Source organism: Mustelus asterias, chromosome 13 (assembly GCF_964213995.1).
Source record: "Mustelus asterias chromosome 13, sMusAst1.hap1.1, whole genome shotgun sequence".
NCBI lineage: Eukaryota > Metazoa > Chordata > Chondrichthyes > Carcharhiniformes > Triakidae > Mustelus > Mustelus asterias.
In genome coordinates, this window is record NC_135813.1 from 38,441,589 (window position 1) to 38,468,326 (window position 26,738).

At 44.7% G+C, this 26,738-nt stretch overlaps 1 protein-coding gene across 1 annotated transcript in view; it reads right to left on the bottom strand.

Annotated features, from left to right (window-relative positions):
- brinp1 (bone morphogenetic protein/retinoic acid inducible neural-specific 1) overlaps positions 1-26,738 on the bottom strand; it is a 400,353-nt gene that overhangs the window by 271,790 nt on the left and 101,825 nt on the right. The window contains exon 2 of the mRNA XM_078227598.1: positions 1,849-2,116. Within this exon, the coding sequence (XP_078083724.1) occupies positions 1,849-2,066 (218 nt within the window). The 5' untranslated portion in view covers positions 2,067-2,116. The remainder of the gene's footprint in view (positions 1-1,848; positions 2,117-26,738) is intronic.

Below are 26,738 nucleotides of genomic sequence, written 5' to 3' on the forward strand. Positions count from 1 at the left end.
AGTGAAAACTAAAACAAGACAGCAGGTTTCGACATAGATAATGCAACACATAAAACTGCACTTGCAGCACAGGGCTGACGAGCACTCCACCTAATGGTTAAACTGGCATTATGGCACCATAAACTGATATCATTGCAACACACTGAATTACAATCGAAATGACAAAATTAGTTGAACAAAGAACAAAGAAAAGTACAGCACAGGAAAAGCTCTTCGGCCCTCCAAGCCTGTGCCAATCATGATGCCCTAACTAAACGAAAAAAAAACCCTTCTGCCCTTATTTGATTCGTATCCGTCTATTCCCTTGCTATTCATGTACCCATCCAGATGCCTCTTAAATGTTGCTAATGTACCTGCATCCACCAGCTCCTCTGGCAGGATGCTCCAGGCACCCACCACTCTCTGCATGAAAAACGTGCCCCGCACATCTCCCTTAAACTTTCCCCTTCTCACCTTGAACCTGTGCCCCCTTGTAAGGGAAGGCAAGGGAAAGTCACAAAAAGCACCAGGAAATTTTAACATTGTTTATGTAAAGGTCTCAATCACTCATTCCATCATTTCTTAGAAATAGTAATGGCATGTCACAGGGACACAATACCACTACGGTGCAAGCTTCTGGCCTATTGTGTAGGACTTCCACCCTGGCAAAAAGCCTCTGACTATCCACCCTGTCTATGCTTCTCACAATTTTGTAGACTTCTATCAGATCTCCCCTCAACCTCCGTCTTTCCAGCGAAAACAGCCGTAGTTCATTCAATCTCTCCTCATTGTCAACACCCTCGAGACCAGGCAACATCCTGGTGAACCTTCTTTGCACTCTCTCCATAGCTTCCACTTCCTCTGATAGTGTGGTGACCAGAGCTGCATGCAATATTCCAAATGCAGCCTAGTTGTCAACCCATCCTATTTATATCTCATCCCATTCCCCCACTCAATTGAAACTGAAATAACAGAGGCCTGGAACAGGACTGGTAAGTTTGCATTCCATTTTAGAGTCATACACTGCAGATGATTAGTAATATTAGAAGTAAAGAAATCTTTAGTGAACATCAGCACTCCCTCAATGTACAAGTCAACTCACATTTCCTTCACTGACATAATGCTGTCAACAATTGACAAAGTCTCAAGTGAATTCAAAGGGTCATATTGATTGGGGCATCAAAAAAAAATAAGGGTAGCTAAATTCATGTCAATTCAGACAGGCCTTTGGGCCTTTTGTCTAAGGGTTGAGAGTTGGAATGTTATTAGTTGAAAGAGGGTATCTGCCTCACAAAATAGCCTGTTGAAGCCATGTCTAACAGACAGAAACAGTTTATCCTGACCCAACTTAAGATTTTGCATGCGAGCAAACGGTGTTTTGTTCCTTTTACAAGGAAGCTGTGGCATGAAACTAAAAATATGGAGGGATATACGGAGGGGTATTTTCCCGTCGCGGCTGCCACAGGAATTGTAGTGGGCTGGGGGGAGGGGGCGGACTATGCAAAGATCCATTGACCTCGGGCGGGATTTTTCGTTTTGCAACGAGCGCGGCCCAAAAATCCCACCCATGGAATCACAACTTCAAAATGGTGGGTTCTGACAATATTAAAGATAACGCGTGGGATTCTCCAGCCGTGCTGGCCCCAAAACCGGAGAATCCTGCCAGAGGTCAATGGACCTTTGCGTGGTCCACCCCTCTGCCCGGTACGATTCCCATGATGGGAGAATTCTCCCCCAGTAACTAGAGTTTGTTTAGACGGTGCCTACATATCCCATTCATAAAACTGGATGTATGTTAAATGTCACTGCATGGCAAACACAAACACACACACAGGTGCAATATAACGAATGAAGTTGTAAAAAAATTACCTATATATTTTATATCTGGTTGTAAATCCTTGACGATATCTTTCCACAAAGGATAAATATCCCCTCGAGTTGTGGAAAGGACCCCTGTCCGATATAAGCCAATCAAACTGCTTGGTGACATGGTTCTGGGTGGCTGTAGGATCCTGGTGGGAAGGTCTTACTGTTATATGGTCCCATATAAACAGTAAGTAGATGAATTCAATAAACCTCCAGTTCATGCTTTTCTTTCAGCCACTTTCTGTTCATTCTTGCTCCATTCTGTGGAGTCCTGGAGGGGAATAAGAGAAGGCAACTTTAATACATTTTTTAATGCACGAACAGTATCAAAGAAGAGGACGAGGAAAGGCCATTCATGTCAGGTTTACCTGGACTCTCCAAGCTTAGCAACCAACTGCATTAGAACTCACTCAGACTCCTTCCAGACTTTGTACCCTTAAGAGACAGTCTAGGTTCATTTGATCTTAACCATTCAATATTTTATAAACTTCAAAAACTTCTCCCCATTGTTCTTTCTCTCTGGCTTGTAGAACATAAGTTTCTCAATTCCTTACCACTGATTTTACTGAGGGAGGGCCTACGAGAGTTAGCAAGGGAAAGATACAAAAAACACCAGGAAATTTTGACGTTGTTTATGTAAAGGTCTCAATCACTCGTTCCATCATTTCTTAGAAATAGTAATGGCATGTCACAGGGACACAATATCACTATGGTGCAAGCTTCTGGCCTATTGTGTAGGACTCTTAAACTCACCAGCCAATGAGTATCAATGTGCATGCAATTTTCAGAACTCCATTGGCTACCAACTTTCCAGTGATGGAGGTCCTGGCTTTTCCTGAAAAGATCTTACTTGACCATTGAGGAAGACCCAGCAGTCAAGAAGTGAAGATCACACATCACAAATCTGAAAGCAACCCTGCATTGCAAACTCACACATGAGGTAGGAAATAATGGAGATGCATGATAATAGGGGCTGTTTCTATTGAATCAGAATAGGCTAAATGGAGATTGAATAAATGTTTTTAAGGGAAGGAAGGATTGGCTTTCTGGCAAAAGACAGTTTCCTCTGGTTTGGGAATCAGTGATGGGGGGACCATCAACATAAACCTCGATGAAGAAAGTGAGGAGAAAGGTCAGGAAAAAACTTTGTTAGGTAGAATTTTTTTAAAGCATAGAACACTTTGCCACACAACAATTGATTGACAATGGTGGCACAGCGGTTAGCACTGCTGCCTCACAGCACCAGGAGACCAGGTTCAATTCCAGCCTCAGGTCACTGTCTATGTGGAGTTTGCACATTCTCCCCGTGTCTGCGTGAGTTTCCTCCGGGTGCTCTGGTTTCCTCCCACGCTCCAAAGATGTGCGGGTTAGGTTGTTTGGCCATGGTAAAGTGACCCTTCGTGTCAGCGGGATTAGTAGGGTAAATACATGGAGTTACAGGGATAGGGTCTGGGTAGAACTGTCATCAGTGCCATGTTGCTGGGCCAAATGGCCTCCTTCTGCACTATAGTGATTCTATGATTCCTGGATAAGTGTTTGTTACGGAGAAATGGGATAGAGGCTGGGCAGTGGGGTGAGTTCTGGATTTCTCCAGAGCTGCAGATGGGCTGACTGGTCTGTTTCTGTGATGCTGATGTTTACCCTGGACTCCAGAATGAAAATACAATTGCTTCTCCTGCAAGCAGTTCTGTTATTCTATATATATTCATATCTAGATATCTATGGGATGTGGGCATTGTTGGCAAAGCTAACACCTATTACTCATCTATAAATTGCCCTTGAAGTGAGAAGCTTGTTGGACCACTTCAGAGGGCAGTTAAGAGTCAACCTTGTGGGGTCAGTTAGCTCAGTTTGCTGGATGGCTGGTTAGTGATGCAGAACAACTCCAACAGCATGTGGGTTTAATTCCCGTACTGGCTGAGGTTATTTTTGAAGGCCCACCATCTCAACCTTGCCCGACGCTTGAGGTATGGTGATCCTCAGGTTAAATCACCAAGAGAGCAGCCTGTGATCATCCAGGACTATGGCAATTTTACATAGTTTACCATTGTTGTGGGTCTGGAGTCACATGTAGGATGGTAAAGGATGACAGCTTTCCTTCTCTTAAGGGACACAAGTGAACCAGATGGGGTTTTTTTTAATGAAAATTGATTATACTTTCATGGTCACCATTACTAGAATCATGGAATCTACAGTGCAGAAGGAGGCCACTTGGCCCATTGAGCCTGCATCGACAACAATCCCACCCAGGGATATTAACCCCACATATTTACCCTCCCAATCCCCCTGGCACTAAGGGGCAATATATCATGGTAGCACAGTGGTTAGCACTGCTGTTTCACAGCTCCAGGGACCTGGGTTCGATTCCCGGCTTGGGTCACTGCCTGTGCGGAGTTTGCACATTCTCCTCGTGTCTGCGTGGGTTTCCTCCGGGTGCTCCGGTTTCCTCCCACAGTCCAAAGATGTGTGGGTTAGGTTGATTGGCCATGCTAAAATTGCCCCTTAGTGTTCTGGGATGCGTAAATTAGAGGGATTAGCGGGTAAAATATGTAGGGTAATGGGGGTAGGGCCAGGGTGGGATTGTGGTCGGTGCAGACTCGATGGGCCGAATGGCCTCTTTCTGTACTGTAGGGGTTCTATGATTTCTATGAATCTAACCCACACATCTTTGGAGTGCGGAAGGAAGCCGGAGCACCCGGAGGAAACCCACACAGACACGGGGAGAACGTGCAGACTCTACACAAAGAGTGACCTGAGGGCAGAATTGAACCCGGGTCCCTGGCGCTGTGAGGCAGCAGTGCTAACCACTGAGCCACCATGCCGTCTCTGAGAGGGAGACAAGCTTTCAATTCCAGATTGATTAATTCAGTTTAAATTTTACCAGCTGCCAGGGGGAGATTTGGACTCATGCTCCCAGAGCATTAACTTCGGCCTTTACTAGATTACTAGTCCGATGACTCTACCATCACACCACTGCCTCCCTCTAAGTATATGTATAAACTTTATCTTACATATTAATAGGACATAATTTTTGACACATTTAACATGCTGGTACTTCACCCCAACAAAAGGTGCAAGCAGCAACCAAATATTCAATCCCAGGCCCGCCGCACCACCCCCTACAGAGATTACCTCAGGGCACGAACAAGGGAATGCTGCTTTGGAGACGTAACTCAATCACTTGGCTCCAGAACAGTCAAAGCTTAACGTCTCATTACGAAACAAGTGCAAACATTAAAATTTACCTTTTCTTGCATTCCAATAACATTTGCAAGCTCAAGTTATGTCATCAAGTCATGTGCTGGGAGAGCCAAGGAAAAGGCTGGCTAAGGATTTCACACATTGTCAATGTTCGCTTTAATGAGCAGAGCAAAAGACTCTGATAACAGATTAGAAATCCATCAGGGTTATTAATCTTGACTGTCGAATACAAATCCCAACTGTCTAATTAGAACTTGTTCCCATGTCAGGACATTATAGTCACACGTTGAACTAATGATTGGTTCTGGGGAAAAGGTGGCTTTACACTGACTGAGTGATCAGTGAATGTTTCCGATGGTGAGGTAGTCCAGAACTAGGGGTCATAGCTTGAGGATAAGGGGTAAACATTTCAGGACTGAGGTGAGGAGAAATTTCTTCACCTAGATGGGTGGTGAATGTGTGGAATTCACTACCACAGAATGTAGTTGATGCCAAAACATTATATGATTTAGAGAAATTAGATATAGCTCGAGGGGCTAAAGGATCAAAGGATATAGGGGGAAGGTAGGATTAGGATATTGAATTTGATGATCAGCCATGATCATATGAATGGCAGAGCAGGTTCAAAAGGCCAAGTGGCTTTCTTCTGCTTCTATTTTATATGTTTCAAAATTTATGTTTCTATGAATCTGAAGTAGCTTGGCACAAAATGCCAGATGCAGCCAGGTGAGCAACAGGTGCAAGGGGGCAAAGCGAGAGTTCGCAGGTTGACTGGATGACAATAAAATGCAGATTTTAAATAGATCTGTGGAATGAAGTTAGCTCGACAAAAAGCTACAAAACAAATTAAGATAATATCTGAAAGATGTGTACATCCCCAGTGTCTAATATAACTGTTACCCATGCCTGGCATTAACTTTTTATCATACTTATAAAAGTCTTTGCTGTGTGTGTGTGTGTGTGTGTGTGTGTGTGTGTGTGTGTGTGTGTGTGTGTGTGTGTGTGTGTGTGTGTGTGTGTGTGTGTGTGTGAAAGAGAGTGGGAGACAGTCTTTGCTGTCCAATTTCACTCGTAACTTCCTTTTCTCTTGAAACAGGGAAGGTTTAGGTACGAAAGGATGCTCTCTGAACAAAGCACACCAGCAGATGATTCAAGCATATGGAGCATCACAGTCAGATCCAATCTGACCATCACCATGCGTCTAGATATGCACTAGTCCAGTAGAGATCAACAGTCACCAAAATGTAGGAGCTCTTGACAGTCCTTGAACACAGAAGCCAATTTAGACACTTTCCACTAAAAAAGTTAACCAAGTTAACTTTCAGATCAGAAGCCAGAGCTGAGATATAGCAAGCTCATACATTACTTTTAAGGAAACAGACACTTGCATTGATAAATTGTGACATAACTCAATCATACATAAGAACATACATAGAAAATAGAAGCAGTAGGCATTCGGCCCTTTGAGCCTGCTCCACCATTTTTTATGATCATGGCTGATCCTCAAATTCAATACCCTGACCCCTTTATCCCAAGAGCTATATCTAATTCTTTCTTGAAACCACACATTTCGGCCCCAACTACTTTCTGTCGTAGTGAATTCTACAGATTCACCACTCTCTGGGTGAAGAAATTTCTTCTCACCTCAGTCCTAAAAGATTTACTCCTTATTCTCAAACTATGATGCCTGATTCCCCCACCATCAAGAACATTCTTTCTGAATCTACCCTGTCTAACCATTTAGAATTTTATAAGTTTCGATGAGATCCCCACTCATTCTTCTAAAGTCCAATGGATATAAACCAAACAGACTTAGCCTCTCTTCATGTGACAGACCTGCCATCCCAGGAATCAGCCTGGTAAACCTTCGCCTCATTCTATAGCAAGCACATCCTTCCTCAGATAAGGAAACTACACGCAATATTCCAGGTGTGGCCTCACCAACACCCTATACAATTGGAGTAAAACATCCCTATTCCTCTACTCAAGTCCTCCCACTATGAAGGCCAGCATACCATTTGCCTTCTTTACTGCCTGCTTTACCTGCACACTTACTTTCAGCGACTGATGCAGGACGACACCAAGGTCTCACTGAGTATCCATCTCTCTCAATTTAGACCCATTCAAATAATAATTTGCCTTCCCATTTTTTCTACCAAAGTGTATTTACCAAAGTGTATCTACCTGACATTTATCCACATCATTTCAAAGCAAGTAACATGAGTTTGAAATGGACGGTGGAATTTAATGCTCCACACCTGACTGTCCCATCCGCAGGCTAACTGAAGCAGTTAATGCTCGCTGTAAGGTCTCCTCCCATTGCTGCCTGGGGTGTCTGAAAAGGAAAGACTTCCAAGGGGTCCCTCGTTCAAAGACATTCAACACCTGATCAAGAGACCCTGCATCATTCACTGAAAACCTACTCCCACTGCTCTTTCTTTTGACCCCCCCCCTCCACCCTCCCCTTAGCCAACAAAGCCTACCCGACCAAAAGCCGGTGGACATTGTGAAACCCCTTTCCCATGGTGGGTGAATGGATGTGTGTGTGTGTGTGTGTGAAAGAGAGTGAGAGAGAGATAAATTAACCCTTTTATTATATCTCACGTTTGCTGTGTGAGTTATTGATTGGGGAATTGGAACACGCCAAGTGAAATGGTTAGGGGATAAACACCATCACTAAGAAAGGGGGGAATCAAAAATCAAAACCACCTTTTTGTTTATGAATGCATCGTGAGGGGAGAAATCAGAGCTGTTTAAATTCATCCCCCAGTAGACGATTGTGATGACGATCGTCTTTCAAGTTCCAGCCTCTTCACCCACTGTTACAGAATAACTCACATAAAAATAATCAACTGGGGTCTTAGCTTCCCAGAGCAGTGAGATTAAAGTATGATTTAGCCATGCAGTCTGACAAAACCCTCAGCACCAGCAACATGGCAAACTGCAAATTTATTTTTGCTTAAGTTTTCTATTCTGGGAAACAAGATTGCAGGGTTCCAACATAAAAGCTGGAATAGTATTTTAGGATGCATCGAGATGGCAGAAGCAACTACTGTTTGAAAGCTGTGAAGGGCAAGTTTTGGACAGATGGTCAGGAAGTATTTCTGTACCCAGAGGATGAGCAGCTCAAATAGGTTAGCAGGAAGGGCTGCTTAAGATCAGGGCACTGGACTTTTAAGAAACAGCTGGCGCTTACTCGAAGACTTAAATCAAAAGGATTTAAGTACCTGTGACGGATATGGAGTTGTAAGCACAATTCCAATTGCGAGAACGTTTATACATTTTAATATCTGTATATATGAAATGGATTGCCATGTTACATTCCTGTTACTGCTTGGGATGATCTGGACAAAGCAGAGAACAGTACCTTCTTCCAAACCTCTCTTGGTTATTTTACAAATTGAAATGTTCTGCTTGCTACTGCATTCAATGACCATGTCCCTTTAGATACAACCTTAAACCCATGACTAATGGTGCATAATGACCCTGAACCTGCGAGGCCCTGCCATTACCACCTTGTCCCTTAAGCCTGGCCCAGTCTCATCTGTCCCAAAATCTCTTACTGTTTTTTAATAGATTGTTTGCAATATCTGCACTTCAAAGGATTGGCAGGGGGTTTGGGGGGGGGGGGGGGGGAATCAGCTGATATTTGTTCCACACAAAGACTCTGACAATTTCATCAGGACAAACACAAGGACCTCACTCAGATTTACTGCATCTGCGCATAGGATTGTGCACCAAGCAAATGCTGCACTGTAGGCCTGTCTGAACACATCGGCAAGGAATGAAATGCCTCCTCCCTGTTAATACATTGAAAGCTGGCAAAGTCAAACAACAGCTGATTGCACTCACATGCTGAAAGGATTGATCCTTGATCACACAAGTCACTGAGTTAAATACAACTAGTGTCCTTACATATACACACATCGATTTAAGTACAACTCATCATCAACCTCCCAACTAGAAATGGACTCCTGTGATCTGAGTCCCATACGCAGCGCAGTCGCATGCTAAAGGGGTGTTACTTGGGTCTAGTCCTATCTTCTGCAAATTGCCAAGTGCTCAATCAGAAGACCACAGATGACGAACTTAAGAATGTAAGAAAAGTATCAACATTGATATCCACTTTTTTATATTTTTATAACGCCCCACAGCAGTTCAAAGGCAATGGGTGCAATCTTACCAGCTGTTCATGCCATGCTCCCATTGCAGTGAAGTCAGAGAATTTGATGCCAAACCAAATCTCCATTCACTGCAGCAGGATGGGAAAATCCCAGCGGCATTAACCATGGTAAAATTCCGGCCAATGTGTTGCTTTCTGAATTGCAGTTGCTGTTGTTTTGTATGCAAGGGGGTAGGAAATTTGCTCTTAACAAGGTCCGACAAATAGCCTCAAAATAAATGATCAGTCAGTCAATCTGTGGGTTGAAGGATAAACTTAATCCTCCTCCTCTTCAATTAGTTGTCAATTCAGGGTGGCATGGTGGTTAGCACTGCTGCCTCACAGCGCCAGGGACCAGAATTCCAGCCTCGGGTCACTGTCTATGTGGAGTTTGCACCTTCTCCCCGTGTCTGCGTGGGTTTCCTCCGGGTGCTCCGGTTTCCTCCCACACTCCAAAGATGTGCGGGTTAGGTTGATTGACCATGCTGAATTGACCCTAGTGTCAGGGGAATTAGCGGGTTACGGGAATAGGGCCTGGGTGGGATTGTGGTCGGTACAGACTCGATGGGCCGAATGGTCTTCTTCTGTACTGTAGGGATTCTATGATTCTATTAGATGATTCTAGTGCCTTGAGCCCATTTGCATTCACTTGCACGGGAAGACAGGACCACAATACAACTTCGGTTCTGAAACATGTCACTTCCAAACGATGCTCAACTCTATCAATACTGAGATATGGACAGTTCCTCAAAATCGAGGATAACATCCATCAAGCTTGGTGAGTCTTCAGATGACTGAGGAGACCGGTTCTGGACCCACAATGTCTTCTGCAGTGGAGGCATGTTGTTGCGCAGGGGGGAAGTGAAATTCACCGTTCTGTGTTGGGTTCTCTCTCTTTCCTCTGCGGCCACCATTCTGGTCCACTGTCAGGTAGCTAAACCTCAAAGCAGTTTGCACCTTCACGGTCCAGGTAGAGCCGTAATGAATGGTTCACAGCCTTCTCCTTCCAGTCAGTGGTGTTAATGCCTCCATGCTTTAAGATGGCCTTCAGCGTATCCTTATACCTTTCCCTTAAAACTGTTGACCCATGGAGAGCTGGGAGAAGAGAAACTGCTGAGGGAGGTGGTTTATGGGTACCTGGATGCAATGAACCATCCATCGGAGTTGTTTCTGTGGGAGCAGAGCTTCGATGCTGATAGATGCAACTTCAAGGAGGACACTAGTGTTGGTCCTGCAGTCCTCCCAATTAATCCCTAAGGATCGTAATGTGTCAAAATCCAATATCATCTGGGTGGGAAGCTTTTCAACCTTGGTCATCCGAGCAAACACAAAATTGACAACCATGGACATGTATGACCTTCAGTTTGTGGATAACTGCTGCATGGTGGCTCACTCCGCACAGGACATGCAAAGGATGCTTGATCTCTTCAATTCCTCCTATAAGAGGGCTGGCCTATCGTTAAACATCACCAAGGCAAAAAACCTTCACCAACCTACCCCAGGCCAGGTGAAAATTCCCCCACATTCAGGCAAGGTGGCTCTGGAATATGTCCAGCACTTTCCATATCTCAGCAGCCACCTCTCCCAAGGGACTACCATCAATGAAGAAGTCCAGACCCAAGTCGACTGTGCCAGCGATGCCCTCTTCAAGCTATGCCAACATGTCTTTGACAACAGGGGACTCGTGGAAATCATCAAGATTTATAGGAGTATTATGTTAACCAACCTCCACCACTGTAGTGAAACCTGGACTGTCTATCTCAACTCTGAACTCAAGTGTTTGCCAACATTATGTGCTCCAAGACCTGGAGTTGGGGTTTCAATCCAGGACCATACTCCAGAGGAATGATTCCTGGATTCCTGTCACTTGGTCACTCTGACCTGATGGAACTGAGCAGACCCTGTTTTTATTACGCTGTTATGACTTCAGAGAGATCTCACGTTTAATGCCCTTCAATTAGAAGAAGTACGAGTGGTTGCTATTTGCAAATAACAGTGAGCCGCAACCAGATTAACACCAGGATCCCATATTGTGTGGGTTCTTGTGAATCACCCAGAGATCTGACCTCCCTGACCTGAAACTTTAGTTAATGTGCGGCATAGCTGGAAAATTGACAGTGCAAAAAAAAACCCTAATTCTGCTACCCATTCAAGAACTAAGAACGAGGAGGCGGCAGGGAATAATAGGGAAGAGGAATGACAGGGACAGGAAGAGGCAATAAGTTTATTTCTTAGTGTCACAAGTTGCCTACATTAACATTGCAGTGAAGTTACTGCGAAAATCCCCAGTAACAGGGTGGAAAAGGGGCAGCACGGTGGCACAGTGGTTAGCACTGCTGCCTCACAGCGCCAGGGACTCAGGTTCAATTCCAGCCTCGGGTGACTGCTGTGTGGAGTTGCCCATTCTCTCCGTGTCTGCGTGTGTTTCCTCCAGTCCTCCGGTTTCCTCCCACACTCCAAAGATGTGAGAGTTGGGTTGATTGGCCATGGGAAATTGCCCCTTAGGATCAGGGGAACAGCAGTGTAAATATGTGGGGTTAAGGGGATAGGGCCTGAGTGGGATTGTGGTCGGTGCAGACTCGATGGGCCAAATGGCCTCCTTCTGCACTGAAGGGGTTCTATGATTCTATGAGATGTTCCCATCAAACCGAGCCAATGTTCCTGGAGGTTTAGTTTGAGTCTTTTGCACAGGATATTTTCTCTCAGTCTTAAGTATCACTAATTTTCCTGTGGGTGAGCCCTGACTGTTTGTGAGCGTATCTAAATTCACATAATAACAAAGTAACTCTTATGGACCCAAAGAACAAAGAACAGTACAGCACAGGAAACAGGCCCTTCGGCCCTCCAAGCCTGTGCCGCTCCTTGGTCCAACTAGACCAATCGTTTGTATCCCTCCATTCCCAGGCTGCTCATGTGACTATCCAGGTAAGTCTTAAACGATGTCAGCGTGCCTGCCTCCACCACCCTACTTGGCAGCGCATTCCAGGCCCCCACCACCCTCTGTGTAAAAAACGTCCCTCTGATGTCTGAGTTATACTTCGCCCCTCTCAGCTTGAGCCCGTGACCCCTCGTGATCGTCACCTCCGACCTGGGAAAAAGCTTCCCACTGTTCACCCTATCTATACCCTTCATAATCTTGTATACCTCTATTAGATCTCCCCTCATTCTCCGTCTTTCCAAGGAGAACAACCCCAGTCTACCCAATCTCTCCTCATAGCTAAGACCCTCCATACCAGGCAACATCCTGGTAAACCTTCTCTGCACTCTCTCCAATGCCTCCACGTCCTTCTGGTAGTGCGGCGACCAGAACTGGACGCAGTACTCCAAATGTGGCCTAACCAGCGTTCTATACAGCTGCATCATCAGACTCCAGCTTTTATACTCTATACCCCGTCCTATAAAGGCAAGCATACTATGCCTTCTTCACCTGTGTTGCCACCTTCAAGGATTTGTGGACTTGCACACCTAGGTCCCTCTGTGTTTCTATACTCCTGATGACTCTGCCATTTATTGTATAACTCCTCCCTACATTATTTCTTCCAAAATGCATCACTTCGCATTTATCCGGATTAAATTCCATCTGCCACCTCTCCGCCCAATTTTCCAGCCTATCTATATCCTGCTGTATTGCCCGACAATGCTCTTCGCTATCCGCAATTCCAGCCATCTTCGTGTCATCCGCAAACTTGCTGATTACACCAGTTACACCTTCTTCCAAATCATTTATATATATCACAAATAGCAGAGGTCCCAGTACAGAGCCCTGCGGAACACCACTGGTCACAGACCTCCAGCCGGAAAAAGACCCTTCGACCACTACCCTCTGTCTCCTATGGCCAAGCCAGTTCTCCACCCATCGAGCCACTTCTCCTTGTATCCCATGAGCCTTAACCTTCTTAACCAACCTGCCATGTGGGACTTTGTCAAATGCCTTACTGAAATCCATATAGACGACATCCACGGCCCTTCCTTCATCAACCGTTTTTGTCACTTCCTCAAAAAACTCCACCAAATTTGTAAGGCACGACCTCCCTCTTACAAAACCATGCTGTCTGTCACTAATGAGATTGTTCCGTTCTAAATGCACATACATCCTGTCTCTAAGAATCCTCTCCAACAACTTCCCTACCACGGACGTCAAGCTCACCGGCCTATAATTTCCTGGGTTATCCCTGCTACCCTTCTTAAACAACGGGACCACATTTGCTATCCTCCAATCCTCAGGGACCTCACCCGTGTCCAAAGAAGCGACAAAGATTTCCATCAGAGGCCCAGCAATTTCACCTCTCGTCTCCCTGAGCAGTCGAGGATAGATGCCATCAGGCCCTGGGGCTTTGTCAGTTTTAATGTTCCCTAAAAAACCTAACACTTCCTCTCTTGTAATGGAGATTTTCTCTAACGGGTCAACACCTCCCTCCGAGACACTCCCGGTTAACACGCCCCTCTCCTTCGTGAATACCGATGCAAAGTATTCATTTAGGATCTCCCCTATTCCCTTGGGTTCTAAGCATAATTCCCCTCCTTTGTCCCTGAGAGGTCCGATTTTCTCCCTGACAACTCTTTTGTTCCTAACGTATGAATAGAATGCCTTAGGATTCTCCTTAATCCTGCCTGCCAAGAACATCTCGTGACCTCTTTTTGCCCTTCTAACTCCCCGTTTGAGATCTTTCCTACTCTCTCTGTATTCCTCCAGAGCTCCATCTGTTTTTAGTTGCCTGGACTTAACGTACGCCTCCCTTTTCATTTTAATCAGATCCTCAATTTCCCTGGTTATCCACGGCTCTCGAATCCTACCTTTCCTATCTTTCCTTTTTACAGGCACATGCCTATCCTGCAGCCTTATCAATAGTTCCTTAAAAGACTCCCACATGCCAGACGCGGACTTACCCTCGAACATCCTCTCCCAATCAACATCCACCAATTCCTGCCTAATCCGGCTATAGTCAGCCTTCCCCCAATTTAGCACCCTGCCCGTAGGACAGCACTCATCCTTGTCCATTACTATCCTAAAGTTAACAGAGTTGTGGTCACTATTTGCCACATGTTCCCCTACCGAAACTTTGACGACCTGACCGGGCTCATTTCCCAGAACTAGGTCCAGTATAGCCCCCTCTCTAGTCGGGCTATCTACATACTGTTCCAAAGAACCTTCCAGTACGCATTTTACAAATTCCTCCCCGTCCGGTCCCCCAGCTCTAAGCACTTTCCAGTCTGTGCCAGGGAAATTAAAGTCCCCCACTACAACAACCCTATGTTTTCTGCACCTATCCAGAATCTCCTGACATATCCTTTCCTCCACTTCCCGTGGGCTGTTGGGTGGTCTGTAGTACACCCCCAGCATAGTGACTGCACCCTTCCTGTTTCTGAGTTCCACCCACAGCGACTCAGTACATGACCCCTCTAAGTTGTCTACCCTCTGCACCGCGGTAATATGTTCCTTAACTAATATCGCTACTCCCCCACCTTTTTTAGCCCCTCCTCTGTCTCGCCTAAAACACTTATACCCCGGAATATTCAGCTGCCAGTCCTGTCCTTCTTTTAACCAAGTTTCCGTCACCGCAACCACATCCAAATTCCGCACAAGCATTAAGGCCCTAAGTTCGTCTGTTTTACCCGTTACACTCCTCGCATTGAAGCAGATGCACTCCAGACCTCCAGGCCCAGTCAGGTCCTCCTCCTCCAGAGTGCTCCTCTTCTTAGCTAGCCTTGCCCTGGCCCCCAGCTCGACCCCAGCCTCAGTATTTACTGACCTCCTGTTTTGTTCCCCACCCCCCTGCCACACTAGTTTAAATCCTGCCGAAACACTCTAGCAAAACTCCCAGCCAGGATATTTGCTCCCTTCCAGTTAAGGTGTAACCCATCCTTTCTGTACAGTTGCCATCCTGACTTGAAGATTTCCCAGTTATCTATGAATTTAAAACCCTCCCTCATGCACCATTAAACATTAAACTCCTGTCTCTGAATTCAGGCTCACACGCTACTGTTTGATTTCTTAGAATTTGGAAGGCCGAGAAATAAACACCATCAGGCTGTGACTTATAACTTTCTAGACTAATATATTGAGAAGGTAAACAGGTAAGTACCAGACTGTCAAGAAGAAATAAAAGATTTACAATAATTAAAAGCATAAATATGGCATTGGAATAATTCTAGATCACCAGTTATGGGAAAAACAACAACACCTTAATTTACAGATTAAAAAGGCACTGAGGCTTGCAGCCTTGTAGCTGCAGCCAGCTCCTGAGAAAGTTCTGGAACAGAAACTCTAGCTCACAAGGGTGCTCTCCCACTCTGTTCCCCAATCGGTTCATATGACCTTTACTCTGCAGATTGAATCTTAAAGGGACATCCTCCCCCCTCCACGTCCTTTTATACAAATGTCGATACTCAACTTACACAGTCCAAGATAATTAAACATTTAGTACATGAATGAAGTCAATTATAAATTAAGTATTTCAGGGGGTTTCCAAATCTTTGTGGAATGGTGTATTTCCTCTGCCTAGGGCACTTCCACAGGACTGCTATCAACCTAAATCACAATTGGTAGGTGCCTCTTCAGGCGCAGGCAGTTAAGTTCTGTCTGTTTCCATGGAAATGTCAGTTGTGCCTGCCACAGGATTATCAGAAAGTACAGCACTTGGATAATTAATAACATTCCTAGATGGTAATGCACTCCTGATGACAGTACTGGCTGCTGGGACAACTCTTGCTCTTCCAAGTGGTCTACGTGTTTCCAGAGGATCCTTCCTTCTACGCCCACTTGATAAAACAGGGGCCCGGTTTTGGATATAATGGCTCCAGGGACCCAACTCGAGCCAGTTCCAAAACCCCTCACATACACGGCTTCATCCACTGAAAACGATCGTGTTGACTTCCATGAATCATGGCTTCTCTTCTGACTGCTTTGGTTGTCCCCTACCCTCCCGACAAACACAAGGAAACACGAGGCTCAGTCTCACTCCGAGATGATGGTTCATTAACAGCTCTGCTGGTGGGACTCCCATTGTTACATATTGAGTGGTCCCTATAGTCAGGAGGAAATGAGAGATTCTCATCTCCAGGGTCCCTCTTGAAAGTTTCTTTAGGTCTGACTTAAATGTGTGGACAGCTGATTCAGCTAGTCCATTAAATGCTGGGTGGTGAGGAACAGTCCTAATGTGCCTGATACCATTGAGGGCAATGAGGTTCTGAAACTCAGCGCTCATGAAGGCTGTTCCATTATCACAGACGATGACTTCAGTTATTCCATGGGTGGATAAACATTGGCGCAATTTCTCAACTGCAGCGTGCGATGTCAGAGACTTCACCTCAAACACTTCCATCCACCTTGAATATGCATCGACAAAGAGCAAAGCATTCTGTCCATGGATGGACCAACATAACCAATATGCACTCATGCCCATGTTACGAAACACCACTGACCTTATGTGCGAGAGTGTTCCAACCTAAAACACTGGTTTCCCATGATGTACTGTTTCTTTTTCTGGATATTGGCAAGAAGTGTTTGCAGAACCAGTGAGAACTCAGACCTCTCTTTCAGTAAATACCAAAAAAAAAGTTAACGTGTAAGATAAAACACTATAAAGAACAATCTTGTATGTCGGTAAATTAACAGGGAGCATTTAGTCCCTCAAAGACTGAAAAAAAAGTATCTATTTCTGCCCTCCCCTCCCCCCGATCCTAAACTCTACTGAGTCCCCTGTGTCATCCAGGCCCTTCGGCCCATTAAGTCCGCACCGACACATTAGAAACACCTGAACTCTCACCTAATCCCATCTGCCAGCACTTGGCCCATAGCCCTGAATGTTATGATGTGCCAAGTGCTCATCCAGGTACTTTTTAACGAATGTGAGGCAATTCACATCTAACACCCTCCCAGGCAGCGCATTCCAGACCATCACCACCCTCTGGGTAAAAAAAAAATTACCTCACATCCCCCTTAAATCTCCTGCCCCTCATCTTGAACCTATGTCCTCTCATGACTTCAACTCAGGGGAATAGTTGCTCCTTAGCCACTCTGTCCATGCTTCTCATAATCTTGTACACCTCGATCAGTTCACCCCTCAGTCTTTTCTGCTCCAACGGAAATAACCCAAGCCTATCCAACCTCTCTTCGTAACTTAAATGTTCCATCCCAGGCAGCATCCTGGTGAATCTCCTCTGCACCCTATCCAGTGCAATCATATCTTTTCTCAATTTGCAAGTAACCTTTTTCTGCTTGCTCTGCAGATTGGTCCATAAAGGGACAATCGCCACAACCACCTCTGGGTATTAAAACACAAGATTTTTTCTACTCTTACGCTATAATGCCGAATTCAACTCAAATAAGGTCCCCTGCTGCCGCTATGTAATGGTTAGCTACTGTTTTACAACAGAGTTGCCAGTCTCTCCTTGTCTCTGATGGCTGCAAATTGACTGCTAGTTGCAGCAAATCAACCCGAGGTAATAAATTAACAATCATTCGAATTTAGACTGTCACACAGGAAATAAAAAAAAATACACCTGTCAAAAGATTGGGCTGAAACAGTCACTCAAACACTTACTTTGTAAAATGAGTCAAAGCATATTTGTATTTGAATCACATTATGTCCATAGCAAGCACGTCACATGATCTACGAACCGTGCTGTCCTAGGACAGTTACAACAAGGAAGGGAGCATGAGATCAGGGATGTACTAAGGGGAGAGAGGTCTGTAATCATTCCGGATTGTCGGGAGAGGGGGGTGGGGTAGGCCTCAAACAATAAGACCAGAAGATAATAAGAAACAGGAACAGGAGCATGCTGTTCAGCCCCTCGAGCCTGCTCCGCCATTCAATAGGATCATGGCAGATCCAACATTCCTCGCTTTCCTGCCCTTTCCCCACAACCCTTAACTCCCTTACCGATCAAAAATCTATCTCAGCCTTAAATATACAGACGGACTCTTCCCCGATAGCTCTCTGTGTAAAGGAGTCCCAAAGACTCACACCTTCAGAAAAATTTCCTCCTTATCTCAGTCTTAAATTGGCCCCCCTTTATCCTGAGACAATGCCCTCTGGTTCTAGACTCTCTCATGAGGGGGAACATCCTATCAGCATTTGCCCTGTCAAGCCCCTTAAGAATCCTGTACGTTACAATGCGGTCACCTCTCATTCTTCTAAATTCCAATGAGTGGAGTCCCAACCTGTTTAACCTGTTTAACCTGCCCTCATAAGAAAATCCCCCCACACGGGGGTCATCCTAGTGAACCTTCTCTGAACTATCTCCAATGCAACTGTAAGCGTTGCTCACAGTACTCCAGATGTGGTTTCACCAGCACCTTGTACAGTTGCAGCAAGACTTTGCGACACTTATTCACCACCTCTCTTGAAAGAAGGGCCAACATTCCATTGGCTTTCCTGATTGCCTGCTGCGCCTGTGTGCTAGCTTGCTGTGTTTTTGTGCACATGTACCAAAAAGTCCCTTTGTAATGCAGTTTTCTGCATTTAAATAATACTGTTCTCTTATTCTCCCTTCCAAAATTAACAACTTCATATTTTCCCACACATTAAACTCCATTTTCCAACAATAGCGGAGGGGCTAAATGTTTCTTTGAGGGAATGAGGATGGAAAACTCAATTTCTGAATTTTAGCACACCATCCTCTCCTCCCCCCCCCCCCCCCCCCCCGCCCCCGCCTGCCCATCAATGGGGCTGTTAACATGGAGGCCTTTATCTCAACCCTATTTAACATGGTTATTGCCAGACTGGACCATTTTCTGTGGGTGAACCTGAGGCTTTACCTCTTCTGTATTGTAAACAGAAATAAAGCAAAAATATAAAACTTCAGCTTGACGTATCTCACAACTGCTTGCTTAGAAACAGTAAGAAATCTCACAACACCAGGTTAACGTCCAACAGGTTTATTTGGTATCACGAATTTTCGGAGCGCTGCTCCTTCATCAGGTGAGTGAAGGAGCAGTGCTCCGAATGCTCGTGATTACAAATAAACCTGTTGGACTTTAACCTGGTGTTGTGAGACTTCTTACTGTGCCCACCCCAATCCAACGCCAGCATCTCCACATCATTGTTTAGAAACAACTTAGGATTATACTTCCCACATTCACAATTTATAGGCCTTATACCTGCTGCAACACTAACTTCTCTAACGTGTCTTTTCCTGCGGCTGAACTTGGAACATTTCTAATTAATAAAATCATTATTCCGCAGCAAGCAGGGCCAGTGATGTGATGATGCTATCTTTTGTTCCTGTCTTTATGACCTGGCAGTCTGCCCCTTTAATTGATCTCAGGGTCCAGGGGAACACAGGCTGTCTAACATTGTGTTTCCACAGAACAGCTTGGTTTGGTTTGGCAGGAACATTTGGTTCTCAATGGAGATAGATTGCTGCCAGAGATGAGCATGGACAACGTTTGATAGATAATTTTTAAAAATCCTTCAAAGTACTGGAAATTAGAATGCGGTAAATAAAAAGCAGAGTTGAGATAAAGCTGGGATTTTTCAGTGAGCGGGATATAGGACAGTTCAAACTAATCCTCTCTTGAATTTATAAACGGAGAACAGTATTAATGTCTACATTGGGATTACCTGCCACTTTGGCTCTGTAAATACTCCTCTCTCAGTCCATACATTTTGCAGACTCATTCATTCTCGAGTTCTGAGAGTGATACTTTAATCCGACCCTCTCATCAGCCACTTCCAATGATACAGATTTTTTTCTGGTGGCCATTCTCTACCAATGAGTTTCAGGAGCAAGAGGCAGCAGGCCATTGGCCCTGAAGGACAATGATGGCAACTGTGGTCAAGTGATGAATTGCTCATTGTCCAAACGCAGGTACCATTCCAGCACTGGCAGTGATTAGGAGCGGACAATTTTAAGTTTAGTTATTAGTCACAAGTAGGCTTACATTAACACTGCAATGAAGTTACTGTGAAAATCCCCTAGTCACCACACTCTGGTGCCTGTTCGGGTACATTGAGAGAGAATTTAACATGGCCAATGCATCTAACCAGCACGTCTTCCAGACTGTGGGAGGAAACCGGAGCACCCGGAGGAAACCCACCCAAAAAAACCCCACACAGACACGGGGAGAACGTGCAGACACCGCACAGACAGTGACCCGAGGCTGGAATCAAACTCGGGGCCCTGGTGCTGTGACGCAGCAGTGCTAACCACTATGCTGCCCCTTGTCTAATTTTATTCTCCCCCTATTGTCCAGACACACCAAGAGCAATATTAATGTGGTGTTGCACTGGGGCTAGGCTCGACAACTCTGATGGAAAGAAGCTTCATTACATGACCTCCCACCTCCAATCGCACTCTACACCCATCATCCCACAACCCAATACCCATGCGCTCACCATTGGCATGAACAACCTGACCCCGCGCTGTCTTTTGCACAAGTCAACAAACTCAAACATTATCCCATTTGAGCCATTCTTGTATATTGGATTAAACAGCCTTTGCCCTCAGCTCAATTGTTTTCAGAACGAATAAAAAGTAAATTGTTCTAAGAGAATAGAAAGAAACACACAATCTAATTTAATGTCCCGGTGCTGTTTCTTTTCTCCCGGGCTGTTCGCAACAGTACTATCGGCATTAGTCATTAATTCACGGAGACTCCAAAACAATCCTAGCAAGTTGGCAAGCCTAGCGGGAGTTTGCAACTTTCCATCAGAGAAATAAGATGAAGGCATTGTCTCCGCAGCGAGTAAGCCAAGGTGAGCAAGTGGCTCTTTGGATCTTCAATACAGCAGATATCAGTCGCTGCAGGACTCTTCAAAGATTAAGTTGCTGGCATAACTCTGCAGGTTCCTCGCTCGCTGCCGAGGGAACTGACTGTTTGGTGAGGTAACTGCTGGTGCATCAAGAAAGAACGCAATCCAATTTGTCGAGAATGTAGAATTCTCATAAAGTGACGTGTCAGGAAGGTCATCCAAGAAAGTTCCCATTTCCAATGGAAGCGCCTGACATTGACGGCTTTCCATGCATTCTGCTCATTATCTGAAACTCTGCAAAGTTACCAACTGCTGGCAACCTGTGTCTTGTGATTATTCTCCCAAAATTACTGACTTTGTTGGATCATACAGGACAGCTAAAGACAGCTCGACTGTCAAAAAAGAACAGCTGATTCTCCTTTGGAGTTTATGGAAAACATATACATTTGAGTTATCCTTTGCTGATTTTTTTTCTTCTCCCATCAAGGTATTGTGACGCCAGTGTGCCTCTAAGAATTTTTTTTTAAAAATCATGTTCTCTACAGTTATAAGCAGCTTTGTGTTTTTTTACGTTGTTGCCGACCTGCTTAGAATTTTATTGCAGCTTCAATGATTTAAATGGGGTTTTGTTCATTTTTACTCTGGGCTTCATACAGTGACTGGGATTTTGCAACCTTTTCCATTGTTAGGGGGAAGAATGATTGACAGGTCAGGTGACAGAAGTTCTTTCATTTTCAGTTTTGGGCTGCTGTTTTAGTTTAGGAGGTGTTTGGACATCAGACTGAAAAGCAGTGTTTTTCTCTCTCTCCCTGGTATTGTAAATTCTGCCGGTTCGCTGGAAGCTGGTCTTCTTGCCTTCCTGCAATGAGAATTCTGTCTTTTGCAGTGGCTCGCTGGCTGAAGGTTAGAGGCCAGTAGTGACATTATCTCTACCTCGAGCGCTGCTGGAAGTTACAAGGCTGGGAAGTCAAGAGTTTCAATTCTCCAACCAAAGGACTAAGTTCCAGTACCATGTGAGCCTTTGTATTTCCTGTGCTCAACCTGTGGCAGGTGTATGTTTATAGGGAACTATGTTTGGTTGGAATATTTCCCAGAGATATTAATGTATATACAATATCATGGTTGTTTTTTTTCTTATTTGTAATTGGTAAAAGCTATTGCTAATTGTCTTATACATTAATTGTATTCTTAAATAAACTTTGTTTGATAAAAGCTCCCTAGTGGGTCATTTGAATCCTAGCTGATGTGAAACATCTCTTGCTTACCCCAGGCAAATTCAAATTGCAAAACTTATGGTCCAGGCGGACTTCATAAAACACTTTGGAGTTTCTGACCTGAATTATTCGCTCCTTGTTGGAATACAATTCTTGGTTTGGTAAGTCTAAGCAATGAGGGAATAATTTTATCCCAACAGGCTGGCTGGGAAATCCATGGGATCAGGTTTATATTCCACCCAATAATGCTCTCCACTGACTGTCCTGGAGAGACAAATCGGGTGATCTGATCCTATCAGACTCACACCTGCAAATTCAGTTAAAGATACCCCAACTATCAAAAAGCTACATAACCACAGGGAAATGGAAAGTTAAGCAGCAAGGGAATCAAAGTTGATGGGGATAAGGAGGGAAAGTAGCATTGAGGATTATCACATTAGTTATGATATCACTGATGGCAGAGCAGACGCGATGGGCCAAGTGGCCTACTTCTGCTCCTACATCTCATAGTCTTATGGCTTCTATCTTTAGAAACATTGGCAACCAGCAGGAGTCAATGAATAATGATCAGGTATGGAAACCCATGGCAGCTTTTGCCCTTGCAAGTACAAAGACCGCTATCGTCTCCGAACCACCAGGATGAGTAAAAATCAAACTCAGCATAGAGTGAAACTTGGAGCACCGTGTTTCCCAGTGCTTATCTATTGATTCAGGCTTTGGGTCACTATCTGTTTGGAGTTTGCACATTTTCCCCGTGTCTGCGTGAGTTTCCTCCGAGTGCTCCGATTTCCTCCCACAGTCCAAAGATGTGCAAGTTAGGTGGAATGGCCATGCTTAATTGTCCCTTAGTGTCCAAAGATGTTCAGGTTAGGTGGATTGGTCATGCTAAATTGCACCTTCATCTTCATGTCCCAAGATGTATAGGTTAGGGGGATTAGAGAGGAAAATATGTGAGGTTATAGGGATGAGGCCTGGGTGGGATGCTCTGCCAGTGAGTCAGTGCAGACTTGATGGCTGACTGGCCTCCTTCTGCATTGTAGGGTTTCTATGATGAGTCATACAGGTTTATAGCATGGAATCAGACCCTTCAGCCCAACTTGTCTATGATGCCCAGTTTTTACCATTAAACTAGTCTCAATTCCCTGCGCTTGGCCCATATCCCTCTATACCCACCTTACCCAGGTAACTGTCTAAATGCTTTTTAAAAGACAAAATTGTACCCGTCTCTACTACTATCTCTGGCAGCTTGTTCCAGACACTCACCACTCTCTGTGTGAAACAATTGCCTCCCTGGACCCTTTTGTATCTCTCTCCTCTCACCTTAAACCTATGCCCTCTAATTTTAGACACCTCTACCTTTGGGAAATATGTTGACTATCTATGTCCCTCATTATTTTATAGACCTCTATAAGATCACCCCTAAGCCTCCTACCCTCCAAGGAAAAAGTCCCAGTCTATCCAACCTCTCCTTATAACTCAAACCATCAAGTCCTGATAGCATCTTAGTAAATCCTTTCTGCACTCTTTCTAGTTTAATAATATCCTTTCTATAATAGGGGACCAGAACTGTACACAGTATTCCAAGTGTGGCCTGACCAATGTCTTGTACAACTCTCAACATGACGTCCCAAATCCTGCATCCAATGCTCTGGCCAATGAAACCAAGCATGCCGAATGTCTTCTTCAGCACACTGTCCACCCGTGACTCCGCTTTCATGGATCTATGAATCTGTACCCCAACATCTTTTCATTCTGTAACTCTCCCCAACACCCTACCATTAACTGAATAAGTCCTCCCCATGTTCGATCTGCCAAAATACATCACCTCACATTTATCTAGGTTAAACTCCATCTGCCATTCATCAGCCCACTGGTCCAACTTATCAAGATCCCATTACAATCCTAGATAACCTCCTTCACTGTCCACTATGCCACCAATCTTGGTGTCATCTGCAAACGTACCAACCATGCCTCCTAAATTCTCATCCAAATAATTAGTATAAATGACAAATAACAGTGGACCCAGCACCGATCCCTCAAGCACACCCCTGGTCACTGGCCTCCAGTTTGAAAAACAACCCTCTACAACCACCCTCTGTCTTCTGTCATCAAGCCAATTTTGTATCCAATTGGCTACCTCACCCTGGATCCCATGAGATTTAACTTTATGCAATAACCTACCATGCGGTACCTTGTCAAAGGCCTTGCTAAAGTGCATGTAGGGAACGTCGACAGACTGCCCTCATCTACCTTCTTGGTTACCCCCTCAAAAAACTCAATCAAATTCGTGAGACATGATTTTCCACTCACAAAGCCATGATGACTGTCCCTAATCAGTCCTTGCCTCTCTAAATGCCTGCAGATCCTGTTTTCCAGAATACCTTCCAACAACTTACCCACTGCAGATGTAATGCTCACCGCCTTAGTTCCCAGGCTTTCCCTGCAGCCCTTCTTAAACAAAGGCACAACATTTGCCACCTTCTAATCTTCAGGCACCTCACCTGTGGCTGTCGATGATTCAAATATCTCTGCTAGGGGGCCCATAATTTCCTCCCTAGCCTCCCACAATGTCCTGGGATACACTTCATCAGGACCCGGGGATTTATCTCCCTTAATGTGCTTTAAGACTTCCAGCACCTCCTTCTCTGTAATATGTACACTCCTCAAGATATCAATATTTATTTTCCCAAGTTCCCTAACATCCAACAGTAAATACTGCTGAAAAATATTCATTTAGGATCTCATCCATTTCTTGTGGAGCAACACATAGATGACCTTAACTTGACTGCAGTGTTAATGTAAGCCTACTTGTGACTAATAAATAGAGTAGTAAGGGCGTGGAATGCCCTGCCTGCAGCAGTAGTGGGCGCGCCAACATTAAGGGCATTTAAATGGTCATTGGATAAACATATGGATGATATTGGAATAGTGTAGGTTAGATGGGCTTTAGATTGGTTTCACTGGTCGGCGCAACATCGAGAGCCGAAGGGCCTGTACTGCGCTGTAATGTTCTATGTTCTATGTTTACTTGTTGATCCTTAAGAGGCCATATTCTCTCCTAAGTTACTCTTTTGCCCTTTCTGTATTTGTAGAAGCTCTTTGGATTCTCCTTTGCTTTATCTACCAAAGCAATCTCGTGTCCCCTGTTTGCCCTCCTGATTTTGCTCTTAACTCTACTCTGACACCTTCTATAATCTTCAAGGGATCCATTTGATCCCAGCTGCCTATGCATGTCATATGCCTCCTTCTTCTTCCTGACCAGGGCCTCAATATTTCGAGTCATCCAGGGTTCCCTACTTCTATCTGTCTTGCCCTTCACTCTAAAAGGAATGTGCTTACCCTGAACCCTAGTTAACACACTTTTGAAAGCCTCCCACTTACCAGATGTCCCTTTGCCTGCCAATAGGCTCCCCCAATCAACTTTTGAAAGTTCCTGTCTAATATCATCAAAATTGGCCGTGCCCCAATTTAGAATTTTAACTTTTGGGCAAGATCCCATGGCATTATTTTGAAGAAGAACAGTGGAGTTCTCCCTGATGTCCTTTACAATATGTATCCCTCAACCAACAATAGGTCAGTTAGTCACGATCACATTACTATTTGTGAGGCCTTGCTGTGTAAAGACTGGCTGCCACATTTCCTGATTTCCATCACTGACTACACTCCCAAATTACTTCAACATTTTGAGAACCTGAGATCATGAGAAGTCATTACAGAAATCCATTGGCTTCCTTTCTCAATTTGACTGGAGAGTTCCTTTCAGTTTGGAACTGGAGTGTTGGCATCTGTGCATTTTAAAATGAGACAGCGCTTTTGTGGTAATGTTATGGGACTAGCAGTCCGGAGACCCAGGCTAACACTTAGAGGACATGGGTTCAAATCCCACCAAGGCAGCTGGTGAAATTTAAATTCAATGAATAAATCTGGAAGTGTAACCTAGTCTCATTAGTGATCACGGTGAAACTATCACCGATTGTGGCTTAAAGAAGTCTGGTTCCCCAATGCCCTTTAGGGAAGGAAATCTGCCATCATTACCTGGTCTTGCCTGCATGTGACCCCAGGCCCACAGCAATATGGTTGACTCTAAAATGCCCTCTGAAATATCCTTCTATTTGTTTCTTGCTCATGTACACAACAGTCAATTTGCACAGACCCGGCTCTCATGAACAACAATGCTATAATCACCAGATCATCTGTGAGCTCAAATTTTGGAGCTCAGTGCGAAGGCAATTAGGGAATGGACAACAAATTCTGGTCTTGTCAGTGACGCCCACAAGCCTTGAATGAATAAAGAGAAAAAGGATCCCTCTCAGGGAGGCCACTAACACCTTAGAAAAGAAGGGCCCAAATTAGGTAAAGGAGCAAAGGGGTCATTTGGAATCTGGGAGATTCCAGACACACAAGTCATGAAAAGTAGTGTTAAAGGATAATAAGAATCTTTTTAAAAAAGCTACAAAGCCCGAGGGTCCACTTATAGAGGGATAGAATTGAAAAACACAGACAGTGACCCAAGCCGGGAATCGAACCCAGGTCCCTGGCGCTGTGAGGCAGCAGGGCTAACCACTGTGCCCCTCTTTGACTCCTGCAATACAACATGAATTTTGAAGGAAATTTTTCCAA